The sequence below is a fragment of the Rhinatrema bivittatum genome, chromosome 5 (genome assembly GCF_901001135.1).
Source record: "Rhinatrema bivittatum chromosome 5, aRhiBiv1.1, whole genome shotgun sequence".
Classification (NCBI taxonomy): Eukaryota; Metazoa; Chordata; class Amphibia; order Gymnophiona; family Rhinatrematidae; genus Rhinatrema; species Rhinatrema bivittatum.
This window is the reverse complement of record NC_042619.1, coordinates 360,971,785-360,991,834: the sequence shown is the minus strand read 5'-3', so window position 1 is coordinate 360,991,834 and position 20,050 is coordinate 360,971,785. Positions and strand designations below refer to the sequence as shown.

The following is a 20,050-nucleotide window of genomic DNA, read 5'->3' as shown; positions in this document are numbered from 1 at the left end:
TCAGGCTTTCTAGGGGTAGTCACCCTGTGGGAGGTAGTTGCATCCCTCAGTCCTCCCCATTGGCCCTCCAGCCAGTGGGGTGGGGACCTCATGGGGACCTCGCAGCCATCCATCCAGTCGGTTTCACCCCCATGGGTACAGGGTGGTATTCAAATGGGGGAGCCAAGTCGTGCAACTACCCCACTTTTCCCTACAGAGCATCATCAGTCCAGATGCAAGCCTGGAGAGCTAGAGAGGCTGTACCTCCTTTCCTAGCCTATGTGGCCATATTTGGGCCCTCCTGGTTTTTATCAGGGAAACTATTCGCAATGGCAACCTGGGGCACCCCTTGGCATGGGACAATGGGCTTCCGGGTACACTATGTTCCCTCAAGCCCAGGAGCAGCAGCTTGCCTACACCACAAGAGCCTGTGGCGACAGTTTCTTTGCACCCTAGGGGATGCTTGGCCCTGGCTGCTGCCTGTGCTTCAGCACTTATTGAGAATGCTGGCCTTCAGATTCACTACACCTCCAGAATGCCAACAATGTGGATCCTGCTCTGGCCCCTGGGGTACAGTCAGCAGCCCCTATGTCTGCTGAAGATGAGTCTAACATATTATTCTTGTGGTTGGGTTTGGGGAGACCTCTACTCAACTGCCAGAGGTAGAGGGGGTAGCTATCGACCAACTCCTTGCAGAGGACAACAAGGTTGTGGGGAGGAGGCACAAAAGGGAAAGTAGGAGGCACTCCCACCACTCCGTCTCCTCATGCAGCAGGATTTCCTCATCAGTATCCTCCTCTGGTTTGCGTGAGACATCAGGGGAGGAGGGATCGTGGAACACCTCTGCTGCTAGCATTGGCTTACCTGCCCCTCAACACTACAAAGCAGCTTTTGCAGGGAGTCCTGCATTCGCTCCAGCGCCGCATATGATGTCACTAATATGTCAACATACTTAATCTGATGGAAGGGCGCAGATGGGAGGAAAGGTTGTGCAAGGGGCACAAGCGGCAGGATGATCTTTCAGGTCCCAAGCAGGTCTCAAGGACTATTAATAACTGGGTGTGGTCCTTTGCATGATTGGCATCAATAGTTGGCTGAGCTGACCCATCACAGCATTTGGCAATGTGGTCCTACCTAGACACCATTTTCAGTGGTCCCTCCACATATGAGCGATTTGCTTGGTTGAACTATGATGAGCAGTTCAGAGAGAGGATGGTGGACACCTCATCCATGTCCTGGGGCACTCATGACATCAAGTCGTGGTTGACCCACATGACAGTGAGGAGCTCGGATGCTCAAGCTACCAATCGCTTTCAGCCCCAGGGAGGCTCCCAAGGTCAGGGATGGGCATCTAACCTGTTGGCGTTATAATAAAGGCGGGTGTATGGCGCAAGATTGTAAGTACAAAAACATTTGCACTTCCTGTGCCGTGAGTCACCCTGCCACCAAATGTAAAAAGAAAGCTCCTGGTGGAAGAAGCAAGTAGTCTTTACGTAAGAGCCTCGACTCCAGTTAGATGGGAGAAGATAGAGACAGGTCTCAGCCTTTACCCCAATAGGCGCGAAGTGTTTACTCTGATGAGGGCTTTAAGGATGGCTTCAGAATCCCTTATGAGGGTCCTCTGAACCCATCAAGCCACACGAATGCACCTTCTACAACTAGGTTTACCGAGGTTGTGAGAAAGAAGCTGTCAGTGGAGATTAGTCTCGGTAGGGTGGTGGGCCCCTTCCCCCTGCCTCCTTTTGACCGAATGGTTTTATCACCATTGGTGGTAGAGCCCAAGAAAGAGCTGGGTAAATTTAGGATTATACATAACCTTTCTTACCCGGCTGGTTGGGCAGTAAATGATTTCATTCCCCAGGAGACCCGTACTGTCCAAAATGCCGCCTTCGACAGCATGTTTGACCTCCTCAGGGATTGTGGGGAGGGGGCTCTCATGGCTAAGTTACACATTGAGTCTGCATTTTGCATTGCATTCTTTGCTTCTTGTCGCGTGAGCAAATTAGTTGCTGCAGCCAGTTGTAGACATGACCACTCCAGTCTTCTAGTTTGTGACGTTTCCATCACCGATGGAAAACTGACTCTCCGAATACAGAGATCAAAGAGCAACCAACTTGTCCGGTGGGCATTGTTTATTTATTTAAAAATTTTTCTATACCGTCGTTAAGTTAAATACCATCACAACGGTTTACAGAAGGGCTCGATAAAGAGAAATATGGGTGGTATAGATTACAAATTACTCGTGTGCCATCATAGTACGGTAACAATGTAAAATAATAAACAAGATGTGTAAATTAAACCTGATTGTTAGGAACAAATTAGGCAGTTAGATTTTAACATTAATATGCTTATGTAGGTTACTAAAAACTTCTAGCTTGGTGCATCCTTATCGCTCAACTATTTTTCTCCTTTTCTTTATCTTTATAAAATGCTTGTTTAAAAAGCCAGGTTTTCAGATTAGTTTTGAATAATTTCAGATTTGTCTGTAGTCTTATTTCGAGTGGCATGGTATTCCAGAGTACAGGACCAGCCAGTTGCAGTGCTCTTTCCCTTACTTGCGTGAGATGTGCTGATTAGACAGAGGGGACAGTTAGTAGAGCTTTATTTGCAGATCTCAGGTTTCTTTGTGGTACATGCACGCGCAGTGCCGTGTTAAGCCAGTCGACTTAATCATCGTGGATTAGTTTATGGATTATACAAAAGTGCTTTATATTGGATTCTTTGTTCAATTAGAAGCCAGTGGAGTTCAGCAAGTGTTCCTGTAATATGGTCACTCTTTATTTTGCCTGTCAAAACTCTGGCAGCGGAATTCTGCAATATTTGCAGAGGCCGAATTGTAGATTGAGGTAGTCCTAACAGCAGGGAGTTACAATAATCTGTGCCAGCGAATATCATTGCTTGTAGAACTGTGCGAAAATTGTTAATCGTTAATAGAGGTTTTAGTCTTCTTAGGATCATTAGTTTTGCATAACCTTCTTTTATTCTCTTTGAGATGTGTTGTTTCATGTTTAGCTCAGGGTCAATTATTACTTGCTGAAGTACATGTCCCGTTGCCAATTCCGCGTACTATGGGGTGTTCAGGCCCTCTGGGGGGATACAGTTTCTATTGCATATCAACTCCCTCCCTCTGAGCAAGTATCAATTTAATGCTATCTTAAGCGTGCCTTGGACGTGGCCGGGCTGAGGTCGGAACAGTTTGTAAATCACTCTTTCCAAATCAGAGGAGCCTTCAGCGTGGCTGCATCTGGTCTGTCGGGTACCACCAGCCAGCTTATCGGCAGATGGTGCTCCCCGGCATACCTGTCATATATTAGACATGTAAACTGATCCCTTGGACTCGGCGCATCTTAGCAATTTGGGTATGGAATCTCATGAGCGTGATCATCTCCCCCCCTGCAGCACTTTCTTTTAATACCTTCTGTCTTTCAGGCCCCTACCAGCAACATTGGTTGACATGGATCACTGGACACTCATTTGTGTTTTAGGCAGAGCAGCAACCAATGAACAATACCATCGGCGGGCAACTGGGCGTAGCAGCAATGAACGGGGTAGAGCGATGGCTGGGTCGGAGGAGCATGCACTGGGAAAAGCTTGTCCCCCTGCTGAGGCAACAGTTAACAAGATTTGCCCCTCCAGAGATATTAATCATACACTTCGGAGTCAATGATTTGGGAACCATGTCGGGGCGCCTGCTTCTGCACAATATGAGGAATGACACTGCGATCATCTTGCCCTTAATGCCCTGCACCGGGCTCATTTGATCGAAGATCATCCCCCAATGACAATTCCTGAACTCGCCACTCTGGGGACAATGAATGAGGAAATTAAACAAATAGATTGGCAATTTCACTGAATGTCGAGGTGCCATTCACGTGAGGCACGACTGACTATGCATGGATTACATGGAGCATTTCTGCAGTGATGGGATGCATCTCCCGGATATGGGACAGGATCTGTTCTTGAACAGTTTGAAGAAGGCTATTAAGAGGGTGTTCTTGGGCCCCTAGTCATTGGCTGCAGTTGTGTTGGGAGAGGGTCACTGATACGTCATATGGCTATCCGTGCCCTATGGTGTGGGTACCCGTGCCGGGAGGGGGGGGGGGGGTGTCACCATTGGAGGCAAGTAGTATACCCTACTTTGATGCGATGGGAGCATCTGTCTGTCGCCAGGGCACACCGGCCCCAGAACAACGGCAGACCAGACACCCCCAGCCTTCGATCGGGTAGTCACCTTGCTTCGGTGAGGCGGGTGACCAGGAATGCCCTGCTGATAATTACCTCCCGGAGGGCAGGGCCTTGCTTGGTTGTGACGGGCCCCAGGCTGGAGGTGATGTGCTACCAGCACAGAAAAGGCTGCTTTGACAGCTTTATCTATGTTATGGCTCAGGTACATGGTTATGGTTGTATATTGTTATTATTATTAATAAAGCTGCGGCCAATTTTACCCTAAATATGGTCTTTATGGTACTTTGGAATCTGTGGGGCGGATTTTCAGAGCCCTGCTCGCCTAAATCCGCCTAAATCCGGGCGGATTTAGGCGAGCAGGGCCCTGCGCGCCGGTGCGCCTATGTTCAATAGGCCTACCGGTGCGCGCAGACCCCGGGACTCGCGTAAGTCCCGGGGTTTGGCGAGGGGGGCGTGTCGGGGCGGGCCCGGTCGGCGCGGCGTTTTGGGGGCGTGTTGGCAGCGTTTTGGGGGCGGGGCCCGGGGGCGTGGTTACGGCCCAGGGCGGTCCGGGGGCGTGGCCGCGCCCTCCGTACCCGCCCCCCAGGTCGCGTCCCGGCGCGCTAGTGGCCCGCTGGCGCGCGGGGATTTACGTCTCCCTCCGGGAGGCACAAATCCCCCGACAAAGGTAAGGGGGGGGTTTAGACAGGACCGGGCGGGTGGGTTAGGTAGGGGAAGGGAGGGGAAGGTGAGGGGAGGGCAAAAGAAAGTTCCCTCCGAGGCCACTCCGATTTCGTAGCGGCCTCGGAGGGAACGGGGGTAGGCTGCGCGGCTCGGCTATACAGAATAGATAGCCTTGCGCGCGCCGATCCAGGATTTGCGCGGCTACGCGCGTATCTACTAAAATCCAGCGTACTTTTGTTTGCGCCTGATGCGCCAACAAAAGTACGCCAAATCGCGCTGTTTGTAAATCTACCCCTGTGAGTATGTGATGCTGTTGCTGCCCCCCTCCCCCCCCCCTTTTAGCAACAATTGGTCACGGCTGCCGGGTTATGAAAGTTAAAAGTCACAACAGTAGTTTTTCTTATTGTCCTCCCTTCAGTTATTAAGTCAAATGTAATTGTGTTATGACCACTGTTGCCAAGCGGCCCCAATATCATTACCTCTCACACCAAATCCTGCGTGCCACTAAGAATTAGGTCTAAAATAGCTCCTCCTCTGTGATGACAATCAAAAAAAGCAAACAGAATGTTAGGAATTATCCAAAAAGGAATGGAAAATAGATTGGAAAATATCATATTGCCTCTGTATTGAACCATGATGCAAGCGCACCTTGAGTATTGTGTGTGGTTCTAGTTGCCCCATCTCAAGAAAGACATAGTGGAGCTAGTAAAGGTGCAGAGGAGGGTGACAAAAATGATAAAGGGGATAGAACATCTCCCCTATGATGAGAGGCTACATAGGCAAAAGTTCTTCAGCTTGGTAAAGAGACAGCTAAGATGGCACATGATAGAAATGGGGTGGGACTGGAAAAAAAGAACGGTTATTTACCCTTTCAAATAATACTAAAACAAGGGAGCATGCCATGAAACAAACAGCAGATTCAAAACAAATTGTAGAAAGTACTTTTTCACTCTGTGTACTAACAAGCAAGTGGAATCTGTTGCCAGAGCACATGGTCAAGGTGACAAGCACAGCAGGGTTTAAAAGAGGTTTGGTCAGATTCCTAGAGGAAAAGTCCATAACACATTAGCCAGGAACACTAAAGAAAGCTTTTGCTATCCCTTGGTGTAACAGACATTAGATCCACTTTATGAGATCTACCAGGTATTTGCAACCTGGATTGGCTACTGTCAGAGATAGGATACTGGGCTGATGACAGGTACACAAAGCTGAGATTTGTACATTGTACTCTTGACCTAGCTTGATAGCAGCTAGGTAGAGAGTGCACCAAGCTGCATTGTACAAATCTCATCTTTGTGTTCCTTTCATAACCTCAAATTACATCAAATCTTCACTGATGTCTACTGTGCTGTTCGTATATCTGACTGTGCATGTAAAACTGCCTCCCAAAACCTAGGCCACCACCAGAACCTCATCCCGAATTACTAGTTGCCCCTCTTACAGTAGTATAAAAAGTAGACTAATACATGTGCCTCCCCAGAGTCTTCTCTCTCTCTCCCCCTCACTGTCCAAAATAGGATTTGCGATATTTATTGCAAATCCCGTTTCAGGCATAACATACAGCATAACGCCCTGAAAAAAGGTGTAGTTATTTCGAGCGTTAAATCGTGAGATAGCATGCTTTACGCTATCACACGCAACATTAAACTCCCCTCATTTTCATAAACTCCACCCAAACTCCTCCCTTTTGACAAAAATGTTAGAATTTGCATATGCATCTCACAATGTGTTATTTATCGCATGTGTGATGGCGTTTTTGCGGGCGTGAGGACCCTAACGCCCACAATAAGGTCCTAACGCGATTTGATGAATAACCCCTTAAGTAGGTGACTTCAATAATGTTTCTTGGTCATTGATTTTATGTGCCTAAAAAATATACATACATAAAATTATCAGAGATTAGTAGTGTGGGTATTAAAGTGAAAAGTTTGTGTTGGGTTTTTCCATGTGAGCATGCTAACCTAAGGTATGTGCCAGTCCTAATTTACAGCGGCATTCAAATGTGATAGCCAGAGGAAGTAGTGATATTGCTGAATTTTTAATCAATGTCCACATCTCATGCAAACTTTAATCCTTTGCAGCCACTCATTTTAGTTTTTTCCCGCAACTTATTTCCCCATTTGATCATAGTCTCTCAATGCTATTGCAGTAGTTTTATCTAGCAACCTCCCTCCAGTGACTATGTCACATTTAATTGCATTATTTTAAAGACATACAATATAAATTATAAACTGCTTTGATTTTCTTTCTTCAAAAGTGGACTATTAAAACTTAAACTAACCTTACAAACCACTGTTGAGACCTGAAGAAGCAAACAAAATTTACTGATTTGATATACCACTGTTTCCAACCAATAGTTCAGTGCAGGGTACAAGTACATACTGTTCTGACTTGTAGGTGTGTGGGCCCTGGGCCGAGGTGAGCGATGGTACCGCTCACAGGGAGGAGCCCTGTGAGCCTCACCGTCGGGGAGGCGTGGTCGCCGTGGACGTCAGACACAGCTGTGGAATAGAGTCTTTATTGTAAAAGTAGAAAAGGCACAGCCCATGGAGTGGGGGGTGCAGGAGGAGATAAGGTCTGAGAAGGGGTATACCCAGAGGGAATGCCTCAGACGTGGATATCAGTAATGACCCGCAGAGCGGGGTATACCGAAGAAGTCTCACTGGAGTGATGATGCGGTAGTGGCCTGCAGCGCAGTGTATACCGAGGGATTCCTCACTCAGAGATGATGTTGTACTGGCCCGGGTACGGGTACACCGGTGAGAGACCTGTAGCGATGACGTGGCAGTGACCTGCAGCGCAGGGTACACCGGAGTGGTTCCTCATTAGAACAGGCACGGTATTGGCCCGAGACCCAGGGTACACCGGAGAGGTTCCTGTAGCGATGACGTGGCAATGACCTGCAGTGCAGGGTACACAGAAGGATAGTTCCAGGAGAGGCATGGGAACAGACCGCAGTCCAAAGGCAGAAGGCCTTAAGAAGAGCGGATAGCCAGAGACAAGGAAGGGCCCCCGAGGAGCGAGTACCCAGAGTGACTCACGCCAAAGTGCAGGAACTGGAACAGGAAATTCGTACGAGAGAAGCGGATTCAGCAATGAGGGAACTCCTTGCTAACTCATTGATAGGCAGGGCCAGGCAGCTTAAGTACAGCAGATTGTAGACGTCATCCAGAAGGGACGCCCCCGACGTTCCCGCCATGACATGCTTAATACTGGCCCATGTGCGCGCGCGCCTAAGTGATTTCATGAGCAAGATGGCGGTCGGCAGCGCCCACACTGTCCCAGGAACGCCAGGGAGGACGGCGATAGCTGGCGGAGGCCGCCACTTTCCCCAATGATGTCAGGGCTGCATAAAAAGAGGTGAGCATTAGTGGTTGCAACTGTCTGCGACCGACGGGCGTAACAGTACCCCCCTTCTTAGGGACCCCTCTTGGGGTTTTGGTTTCCGAGGATGAGAAGTGTGGAACTGTCTGATTAGTTCCTTGTCGAGGATGTTGGCTGTGGGCTCCCAACTATTCTCCTCGGGACCAAATCATTCCCATGATATGAGATATTCCCAATGCCTTCCACGCTTCCTATCGTCTAGGATGTCTTCTACCTGATAGGTGATATCCTCTTCAGCCGATAGAGGCTGGGGTTCAGCTGTTTTTCCTGAGAATTCAGACAGAATGAACGGCTTTAAGAGATAGATATGGAAGGCATTTTGGATCTTAAGTGAAGTGGGTAATTGAAGGCTGTAAGTAACTGGACCCAGGCGGCGAAGTACTGGAAAAGGCCGGATGTATCTGGGTGCAAAACGAGCTGAATGCAGTTTCAGGCAGATGAAGCACGTGCTGAGCCACACTTTGTCTCCGGGGCTCAACTGAGGAGCTGCCCGATGATGAGCATCGTAAAACCTTTTAGCCTTTTGCCCGGCTTGTTGGAGAAGTTGTTTGGTGTGCTCCCAGAGTTGATGTAGTTCTTGCGCCGAGACCTGAGATGCAGGAGATGAAACAGACAGAGGCACTAGAAGAGGAGACAGAGGCTGGCATCTGTAGACAATTTGGAAGGGCAAAGATCCAGTAGAAGCAGACTGGTGAGAGTTTAAAGCAAACTCGGCCCAGGGAAGCAAATCGGACCAGTCACTTTGCCTTGAGTTTACTTATGCCCGGAGAAACTGTTTTAAAGTACGGTTCCGTCCTCTCTGTCTGTCCATTGACCTGTGGATGGTAGGCTGATGAGAGGTCCAGAGCTATGTCAAGTTTTTTGCATAATGACCTCCAAAACTTTGCTGCAAATTGTACGCCTCTATCAGAGAGGATATGTTTTGGGAGGCCATGCAGGTGAAAGACGTGGCAGATGAATAGCTTCGCTAGTTCTGGGGCTGAAGGTAGAACAGATAGCGCCACGAAATGTGCCATCTTGAAAAGCAGTCCACGGTGACCCAGATAGTGGTGTTGCCACAGGAAAGAGGTAGATCAACAATGAAATCCGTGGCTATGTGTGTCCACGGTTCACTGGGTGCAGTGAGTGGTTGAAGAAGCCCCCAAGGACGGCCTGTCGACGACTTTTGATGGGCGCAGGTAGGACACGATTCCACGTATGCATGAACGTCTTTCTGCATGGTTGGCCACCAATAGAACCTTTGCAGAGTTGAAAGTGTTCTGGCTTGTCTGGGAAGGCCTGCGAGCACAGAACCGTGCGCACATCTGAGGATCTTTCTTCTGCGTGGTCGGGGAACCACTGTCTTCCCAGCTGGGACCGTGTGTGTAGCGGATAGGAGCACCCGTGTAGGGTCAATGATATGGTGTGGAGTATCTGGAACGTCTTCCGTGGTAAAGGAACGGGAGAGTGCATCGGCTCGGGTGTTTTTATCAGCTGGCCGGTATCGCAAGAGGAAGTTAAACTGGGTAAGAAATAGAGACTAACGAGCCTGTCTGTGGTTCAGGCGTTAAGCATGATGTAAGTACTCATGGTTCTTGTGATTTGTGTAATCCGTGATTTGGTGTTGCGCTCCCTCGAGCCATGGATGCCATTCTTCAAAGGCTAATTTAATCGCCAGTAATTCCTTGTCCCCTATTCAGTAGTTACGCTCTGCAGGGGAGAAGTGTCGGGAGAAGAAAGAGCATGGGTGCAAGGTATGATTGGCTGAGTGTTGGCTGAGAACTGCACCAACGCCGACGTCAGATGTGTCCACTTCGACGATGAAGGGTTGTCGGGGATCCGGGTGGTGCAAGCACGGCTCTTGTAGGAATGCCTCCTTGAGCTCTTGGAAGGCGGTCACTGCTTCAGGAGACCACTGTGAAGGATTGGCTCCTTTTCGAGTCATGGCTGTGAGTGGGACGGTCAGTGTAGAGTAATGATGGATGAACGACCTGTAGTAGTTAGTGAAACCCAAGAATCTTCGCAGTGCCTTAAGACCTGTGGGTTGCGGCCAATCCCGGATACTCTTGGTTTTTTGTGGATCCATTTGGCACCCCTGGCTGGAGACCACATAGCCTAAAAAGGGAACAGACTCCTGGTGAAAGGAGCATTTTTCTAGTTTGGCATATAACTGGTTGTCTCTCAATCTTTGTAAGACGTTGGCGACGTCCAAATGATGGCTCTGTAGGTCTTGCGAGAAAACCAGAATGTCATCCAAGTATACCACTACACAGCTGTAAAGCATGTCCCTGAAGATTTCGCTCATCATATTTTGAAATACTGCCAGAGCATTGCAGAGGCCAAATGGCATTACTAAATATTCAAAATGGCCATTGCGGGTGTTAAATGCGGTTTTCCATTCGTCGTCCTGGCGTATCCTGACCAAGTTATATGCTCCTCTGAGGTCCAATTTAGTGAATATTTTGGCCCCTTGAAGCCTGCCAAACAGCTCAGAGATTAATGGCAATGGGTCCTTCAGGGTGATCTCATTTAAGCTGCGGTAATCTATGCATGGCCAAAGGGAACCGTCCTTCTTTCCCACAAAAAAGAACCTGGCTCCAGCAGGAGATTTAGAAGGCCGGATGAAGCCTTTCGCCAAATTCTCTTGTATATACTCAGACATTGCTTTGGTTTCCATCAGAGAAAGTGGGTACAGCCTTCCTCTGGGAGGTTCGGTATTGGGTAACAAGTTTATGGCGCAATCGAATGAGCGATGAGGTACTAGAGTGTCTGCTGCTTTCTTGGAGAACACGTCACTAAAAGAGGAATACTGCCGGGGGAGACCCGGAAGGGAAGTGGTAGTCGTCAGGCAAGGCATAAGAGTTACGACTTCTAAGCACTTCCCATGGCAGGATTTGCCCCATTGGGATATTTGTAAGTTGTTCCAATCAAATTGTGGTGTGTGCATTTGTAGCTATCGCAGTCCAAGCACCACAGGATGTATAGCCTTATCTAAGATCAAAAAGGAAATAGTCTCCATGTGTAGCGACTTGGTTCGAAGTTGAATTGGCGTGGTGGAGAAGGTAACTTTGCCTGGTAATGGTTCACCATGAATTGATGACAGTAGCAAAGGTGTAGGCATCTGGATGGTGGGGATTCGTAGGTGTTCCACGAGTTGTCGCAGTATAAAGTTCCCACCGGTCCCGGAGTTAACCAGAGCTAGAGTATGAAACTCTAAGGTGTCCGCGTTAATGGAGAAAGGTAGTTTTAGTGGAGGAGATGGTGCGGTCGGGCCTAGGAGTTCTCCGGCGGGTCCTAGGCCTGGGAGTTTCCCGGACAGAATGGACAGGAGGGTACTGCATGACCTGGCTGGCCACTATACATGCAAAGACCTGATCTTTGCCGATGACATCTTTCTTTCGCAGATAGATGGCTGCGACCCATTTGCATAGGTTCTTTCTCTTCGGTGTTGGGTGATGGAGCCGTCTGGGCGGTAGGTGTTTGGCAAATGCGTGGAACACCTGACGACATCCTCTTGGATCCCCTAGTCTCGTGCGACTGCTCACGCAGACGATGATCAATGCGACCGGCCAGGTCGATAAGGAAGTCCTATGCCTCAGGAAGTTCACATGCGGCTAGTTCATCTTTAATGCGGGAACTTAGCCCTTCCATGAATATGGCACACAGGCAGCCCAGATCCCAGTGTAATTCTGAGGAAAGAGTCCTAAACTCAATGACATAGTCAGTTGGAACCTTGTTGAAAATGCAGGAGTGCAGATCTAGCAATGGTCCTGCGAGCAGGATCATCAAATACAGAGCGAAACAGGGCAAGGAAGCCTGGCAAGTCGTTGAGAACTAGATCCATTCATTCCCAGAGGGGTGATGCCCAGGCCAAGGCTTTTTCATCCAGGAGGGATAAGATGTACATAGTTTTGGACACTACGTCGGGAAAATATGGAGGCTGCAAAGAGAAGTGCACACTGCACTGGGTTAAAAAGCCCCTGCCTAACAAGGGGTCACCTGCGAAGCGAGGAGGTGCTGGCAAGGGCACAGGAGGCCGAAATGGTGGTGCAGGTGAAGCAGAACTTGGCTTGGCAGGCATCGAGGCAGAGTCCAGCCGAGTGCTTAATTGATTGATGGCATTAGCCAAAGTCTCTAATACCTTTTGTGCTCTGAAATTTGCTGGGCCAGGCCAGGGATGGCCTGAACCACTGAGACCTGTGCCGGGTCTATGGAGTTAGCAATCTGTTATGACTTGTAGGTGTGTGGGCCCTGGGCTGCGATGAGAGATGGTACCGCCCACAGGGAGGAGCCCTGTGACCTCACCGTCGGGGAGGTGTGGTCTCAGTGGACATCATACACAGCTGTGGAATAGAGTCTTTATTGTAAAAGTAGAAAAGGCACAGCCCACAGAGCGGGGGGTACAGGAGGAGGAGATAAGGTCTGAGAAGGGGTATACCCAGAGGGAATGCCTCAGACGTGGATATTCAGTAATGGTCCGCAGAGTGGGGTACACCGAAGAAGTCTCACTGGAGTGATGATGCGGTAGTGGCCTGCAGGGTACACCGAGGGGTTCCTCACTCAAAGATGATGTTGTAGTGGCCCAGGTACGGGTACACCGGTGAGGGACCTGTAGCGATGATGTTGCAATGACCTGCAGCGCAGGGTACACCGGAGCGGTTCCTCACTGTTGCTGGCACGGTAGTGGTCCAAAGTACACTGGACAGGATCTCACAATAAGCTGGTTCAGTAGTAGTCCATGAAGTCAAGGTACTCACAGAGGGATAGTTCTAGGAGAGGTCCCAGGGCACGGGAACAGACTGCAGTCCAAAGGCAGAAGGCCCTCCGAGGAGCGGCTACCCAGAGCGTCTCACGCCGAAGTGCAGGAACTGGAACAGGAAGTCTGTACGAGAGAAGCGGATTCAGCATTGAGGGAACTCCTTTCTAACTCGTTGATAGGCAGGGCCAGGCAGCTTAAGTACAGCAGAGTGTAGACGTCATCCGGAGGGGATGCCCCCGAGGTTAATACTGGCCTGTGCGTGCACGCGCCTATGTGATCCCATGAGCAAGATGGCGGTCGGCAGCGCCCACACTCCCGGGAACGCCAGGGAGATCGGCGGTAGCTGGCAGAGGTCGCCACTTTCCCAATGATGTCAGGGCTGCATAAAAAGAGGTGAGCATTAGTGGTTGCAGCAGTCTGCGACCGACGGGCGTAACACATACAGAACAAAAATAGAGCATAACAAAACACAAGCTATACATAACAGGACAGACTAATTACTCCATGCTACAGGATAGAATTGAAGAACAATAAAGGCTGAAGATGTGAACATTTTAATCAGGAATCTCAACAGTCTGTTTGAATAATAGGGTCTTCAAGGCTCATTTAAACATTTTTGGATTTATGTAACAGAAATAGTCATTTCATGCTAACTTGTTCTATCATGACTTTTTCACTCTTTCAATAGTAATCACTGTGTCATGCATGTACTAGGCATCACTCCAGAAGTTATCAACTGAACCTTCTTTACAAAATGAGCAAGTAGTCCAAACTCAATCCAGCAGCACTAACCACTCAATAAGAAAACTCTATGCAGGACCTTCCATGCCACTACCCACCTGCCACGAATATTAATCTATAACCATCAATGGTACAAGCTGCTGAATTTTTTTTGACCATGTTAGTTACATAAAATACCTGTTCATTTTTTTGTAGAAATAATCAAACACACTTCATCAATTTCTATGATGAAACAGGAAGTTGGTTTGTGAGGAAAATTGTACCTTTATAACAAATTGCAATGCTCCACGGTGTATTCTTTGAATACACCGTGAATTCAATGGTATTTCAAGAGATCTTGCTAAAGTCAGATTCTTTGAATCTGACTTTAGCAAGATCTCTTGAAATACCATTGAATTCATATAATTGAAAAACAGAATCACATTTCCAGTAAACACACTTAGAAGATCAACTAACACAAAGTGTATTATCTTACAATTAAGAAATGTGCCATCTTCTGCGCTTCTCTGGTCAATGGATCAACAATGGCAACCACATCAAAGAATGCCTCATTTTGCCGCGGATTTATCTTGATCACACTACAAAGATTACCATAAAATGTTTTAAGAAAACGTGACTTAGAAAAATGATAATTATCACTGTGAAAAAAATAATAAGACAAGAATATTTTGTACATTTTATATTTTAACTGAGGTTTGAGCTTCAATATACTACAGCACTAGTTCTGGATGGACGTTCTGCAAGATGGACATCCCTTAAAAATGTGAATCTTCTTAATTTGCCATGCACCATGGGAGATGTAATGTAAAAGACCACATTTCCCATAATCTACAGATCTTCTCAAATATACTTATTATGATATTCAGAACTAGATTTTAAGAAAATCAATCTGGATAGTCTGTTTTCAATGTACTTAATGTGTTTTGTTTTTTTTTTAAAGCTGACAGCTTCATTCTTCTTTCCTCACCTCTGTTCACTCTATGCCTTTCTCAAGTAGGAAGACCTGCAACCATCACAAAGCAAGAAATTGGAAGTCTACCCTTGTCCCTGTGGAGGAACTCCAGCTGCATAGTTTGCATTATCACTGTTTAATTGCACTTTCAAATATTTTAAAGATTAATTTTATACATCTTATTTAAAGAACGGTTGTATAATGCAAATCAATGAAAATATGTGTTTTGTTTGGAGCCTATATGGCATAGGCAGTATAAAAGCCAAAGGAAATAATAAAATTTGAAGAAGTCTGTGGATACTCCCAGGAAACTCCATTGCTGTAAATTTCACAGAAATCTCAGATTACTCTAGAAATGCTAAAAACTCAGAACCACAAGTGTGTCTTCAATGTGTCTATAATCATATATAAAGTGGATCTATAGTTATGCAAACTTCATACAGCCTGAAAAATCAAGTCTGCTAATTATTTTCATGCTTTCATTAGTGCCAGTACTGCACATATGGGCCAGATCTTTAAAAGGTTTTACAAATGTAAATGGGCTTTTGAAAACTGCCTGGAGATTTGTTCGCATAAAAGTATGCATATAAGTCACGCACACAAAAAAAATACATTCTGGGGTGGAGTTGGGGCAGGGAAATCATTTATGCATGTAGTTATGATTTTCAGAATTACATGAGTATGTAAGCACAAGTGTCTGTCCTAATTTTCAAAAGCAGACTTGGGCACTTAAGTCCACTTTAAAATTTCAGGCTAATATTTGCGATTACTTTCTACTTGTAGACTTTAGCTCTGTGTGCACTGTTATAAATTTGGACTCCCTATGTATTATAGTTTAATAAATTAAAGTCTAAAAAGGCTTTCATTGATTTATAATTATTGTGCCTATATTTATTGGCTGTATCATTCTATTTTTGAGTCTGTATTTTGCCTATTTTGTTATTTGATATTTCATGTAATATATTTTAGTTTTATGCCTTTTGTGTACTTTTTAAATTTAATTTTAATATCTTAGTTTAGATGATCATTATGATAAGCTTACATTTAATTTTTGTTGTGATTCATTTTTCAGTGAACTGAAAGCAGAATACAACCCAAAATAAACTGAACTAAAAACTAAACTACAATTTTGATTTTGAATTATATGAGCCTAATACTAAAAGCTGACATGGGTAAACCATGCTCACAAATCTCTATTGGTTATATCAGCTGACATGGGTAAACCATGCTCACAAATCTCTATTGGTTATATCACAATCCAGAATAACACAGCAATCTAATTTCCTTCTCAAAATTAAAAACAGATCCCAGTTTCCTTACATATTAATTCTTTATCTGGTATATCATCACCTGCCAAGATCTCCCACCTACAATATAGACTCCAATAGTACAAGCTACAAAAGATCTCTCTAAAGACAGAAAAAAGTTGTGTGAGTGTATTTGCTAACTTCATGTATGAGGTTAGCAAATACACTGAAAGATATTGATGAAACATTAGCAGTTTGCATGTAGTGAATTAAAAAGCCAGTTTATGCTCATGCTGCCTTAACTGCAAAACATTAATCTTAAGGTAAAATTGTTGTTTACTTGTTATTGGTATAATGAGTATATTTTTTTTCCAGTGCCCCAATTATATACAGAATAGGGTTACTTTACAAATAAAAATATAACGGGGTATGCTGCTACAAAATCTCTCTCCTCATCTAGCCTGTACTCAGGAGCCATCTATTAATCAGCATTTATCGTGGTTTTCTCTTACAGGTCATCTCAGAAAGCCACATTGTCTCTATAAAAACACGATGCAGCTACTTTAAGAATTACTATTTTTGGGTTTTTTTTATAGATGTTTGCAAACTACATCCAATAACATAAATCTTGTATAGAAATGCAGCAAAGATTTAAAATAACACATTTTAAGAGGAAAACAGATATCAATTATTAGCCCACTATAACTGGGGAGCTAGAAATAATGAGAAAACAGCATCTAAAGCGAATAACAGCCAAGTAAGGCTAGGAACTACTTGTAGCGTTCGGCTTTGGTTGGCTATTGGTTTTCGCAAGTGACTGTGCCTAGTACAGCATTTCAGCAGTAAACTAAAGCAATAGGGAACCTCACACAAGTCTTCCAATTAGTAATGAAAACCTGTTTTGCTTCAACCTCTAGGCTGGTCATAAGAACTGTATCTGTTGACTTGAAGTATCTGTAGATGGCTCTAGATAAATTTAGTTAGACATACCTGTGCTGCTCCTTCAGAAACTTGATATCTTTCCTAGGTTCTCCTTTAGGGATAGACGATAAAAGAGCATCCACCTTCATTACCAAATCACTTCCACTGAAATAACAAAAAAATTATAAGTATATAAGCTTCTACTTTTCACACTGAATGTGTGCAGCGGAAGCATAGAAAAAGAACACTCCTATTAATCAAGCAGCTTGGGATGATCTATAGTATGCGTTATCACCATACTCAAGAACAATTTGCTTCTGTTTACTTTAAAACCCTGGCCATGTAGTAAAAATTCTGTTTGTTTGGCTGGTCGCAGGGCCATTCCACGACCTGCTGCACTCATCCCATGCAGCCAATGCCGGGGATCCCTTCGTCGCAGCTGGAGTGCCACCGCCATGATTCTCCGAGTCTGGCGCAGCTAGGACACTGCCATGCCACCTCTGCCTTGACTCCCTCCTAGGAGCATGTGCCACTAGACACCTCTTATGGGCCCTGAGCGGGAACATCCCTCTGGTACACTCTGATGAAGTCACCCAGCCTGGGAGATTTAAGCGACAGCCTAGAAGTGCTTCATCACTCAGCAACGGGTCTCCTGTTGTCCTAACAGTGTGTGTTTCCAGCATTCCTGTTCCCTGGCCTTCTCCATTCTAGCCTGCTCTGCCTCTTCATGTCCAGTCTGTCTTTTCTGCCTGCCCTGCCATGTTGTGTCCAGCCTGCTCTGTCATGTCTCTCCAGTTTGCCATCTCATCCAATCTCCTTGTATTGTCAGCCCATCTTTGTGTGCCCTTGCCTCCCCTTGGACTGCCTGGACCTAGACTAGGCTTTGCCTGCCTGCCTCTGACCTTAGTTTGGACACTGACTATTCTTGCTTGCTGCTTGCTTTTCACCTTAGCCTGGACCCTGACCATTTTTGCTTGCTGCCTGCACTGACCCTCACCTGGACATTGACCACTCTCATCTACTGCCTGTCCAGACCCAGCCTGACTCCAGACTCTCCATCTCGCCATACTCTGATGGAGTCTTGCCTAAGTTCTGCCAGATCCTGTCCAATCCCATCCCAGGGTTCATCTGCGGGGAAAAGGGCTAGTATAGGTGAAGCTCCTGTCCAGTCCCATCCCAGGATTCATCTGCCTGCTGCTGGTGTGGACCTAGGAGTCTCGCTCTCAAAGTTGCACCAACCGCACTGCAGAAGAGGGGTCCACCTCCTCTTACAGGTTGCTGAGACCATGGAACTGGCAGACCTGACCACCCTTCAGGCCATTCCAGGATTGGTCCAATGCACCTAGCAGCAGCAGGGCATTCTGACCAGGTCACTGGTATTCTTGAGAGATTAGCCATCAGGGTGGATGCCGTGCAGCCACCACCTCTCTGGTGCCCGCTCCACCTCTTGCAGATCCAAGACTCATTCCGCAGTTGCCACATCCTTCTCACTACCATGGGGATCCAAAGTTGTGCCGAGGTTTCTTCAATCAGTGCAGGATGCACTTTGAGCTTCAGTCTGCTCTATTCTCCACAGACAAAGCCAAGGTTACCTCCATTTTGTTGCTGTTGGGTGGTACTGCCCTTGCCTGGTCCTCCCCACTCTGGAAGCAAGAGGATCCGATGCTCCAGAATCAACAAGAATTTCTGTGAGAATTTCACCTCACCTTTGATGAACCAGTGCACGTCTTCTCCATGGCAGAACTACTCCTTATCTGGCAAGATAACTGCACTTTCTGAGACTACTCCATTTAATTCTGTACCCTCACCTTGGATCTACACTGGGAAGAAGACAGCCTCACAGCCATCTTCTGGCAAGGCCTGTCTGGAAGAATCAAGGATGAGCTGGCCAGCCATGATGCTCCGTCCACTTTAAATGCCCTGATCTACCTGGCCAGTTGGGTAGACCGAAGATTCCAGGAACATGCTCAGGAATCAAGGGCTCCCCAATGCCCCAACTAGTTGGCCCCATGCTTCCAGCATCCACCAGTGCCTCTGCCCAACCAGGATTCGAAGTCAGTTGAAGAGCCCATGCAATTGGGTTGAGCAAAGCTTTCCCCAGAACAAAAGCAATAATGGAGGTAGCTGAGACTAAGCCAATACTGTGCCGTCAGGGCCACTTTCCCTCGCACTACCCCAAAAAATCAGGAAACTTCTGCACCTAGGGTTGATTGGAGAGGCAATCCTAGGTTGGACACTCTCTTCTCCACAACTGCTGGTTCTGGTCTGCTTATCTTTGCGGGGATTCCAGATCTACACCAAAACATTCCTCAACTCTGGGTCGGGGGGAACATCATTGAGGAGTCCCTAGTACACTAGCATGGCATCCCTACAACTGCCCTGGAAAATGTTAGGATTTCATTGATATATGGGGATCCCCTCCCGGGCCGGATCTCGGAAGTTACCTTGCTGCTCACCTGTCAGACGGGCCTGCTCCATAGGAAGATGCTCGTCCTCCTTGTGATATCCAAGGCAGTCATCCCCATACACTGGGCCTTCTAGAGCTGCAACACCACCAACGAGTTATTGATTGGGGTACCCTGCAGTGACATGCTGGGGGCCCATGTGCCTTAGTTAATGTCTCTCTACAATTATGTCTCCACACGCCATGACCATGGCCACGACCACACTGGGCCTACCACCTCAGTATGCAGCATACACTGAAGTATTCAACAAACAGTAAGTAGAAACCCTGGCCTTGCAGAGATCTTATGATGGAAAGACGCTCCTGCGGGGCAGGATCTACCCTCTGTCAGTTCCAGAAATGGCAGTCATTTCCAAGTTTATAAAAGAAAATCTAGAAAGAGGTGTCATCCCTGGCTGGGACAGGCTTCTTATATGTAGGCAATAAAGATGGATCCCTAAGGCCCTGCATAGACTACAGTGGCCTTAATGCCATCACAAAGAGGAATCGATATCCACTGTTATTTATCTCTGAGCTATTTGACTGCCTACAAGGAGCAAGAATCTTTTCCAAACTGGATCTACAGGGGGCACAGAACCTCATTTGCGAGGGAGACAAATGGAAAATGGCATTCAATACTAGACACCTTTGGCCTTTGTGACCCCCCCAACCCCCTACCCACCTTATTCCAGAACACTGTAAACAAAATCTTCCAGGATCTCCTGTACTCCTATGTAGTGGTATATCTTGATAATATCTTTATATTGTCCCGATCTTTGAGCCAACACTGAGAGCAT

General features: G+C 46.7%; 1 protein-coding gene across 3 annotated transcripts in view; it reads right to left on the bottom strand.

Annotated features, from left to right (window-relative positions):
* The window catches only part of UGGT2 (UDP-glucose glycoprotein glucosyltransferase 2), a 1,031,439-nt gene that overhangs the window by 302,031 nt on the left and 709,358 nt on the right, over positions 1-20,050 (bottom strand). For all 3 annotated transcript variants that reach the window (XM_029604715.1, XM_029604718.1, XM_029604716.1), the window contains exons 24-25: positions 16,880-16,975; positions 14,166-14,268 (exon numbers count right to left, since the gene is read on the bottom strand). In XM_029604715.1, coding sequence (XP_029460575.1) covers positions 14,166-14,268; positions 16,880-16,975 — 199 coding nt within the window. The remainder of the gene's footprint in view (positions 1-14,165; positions 14,269-16,879; positions 16,976-20,050) is intronic.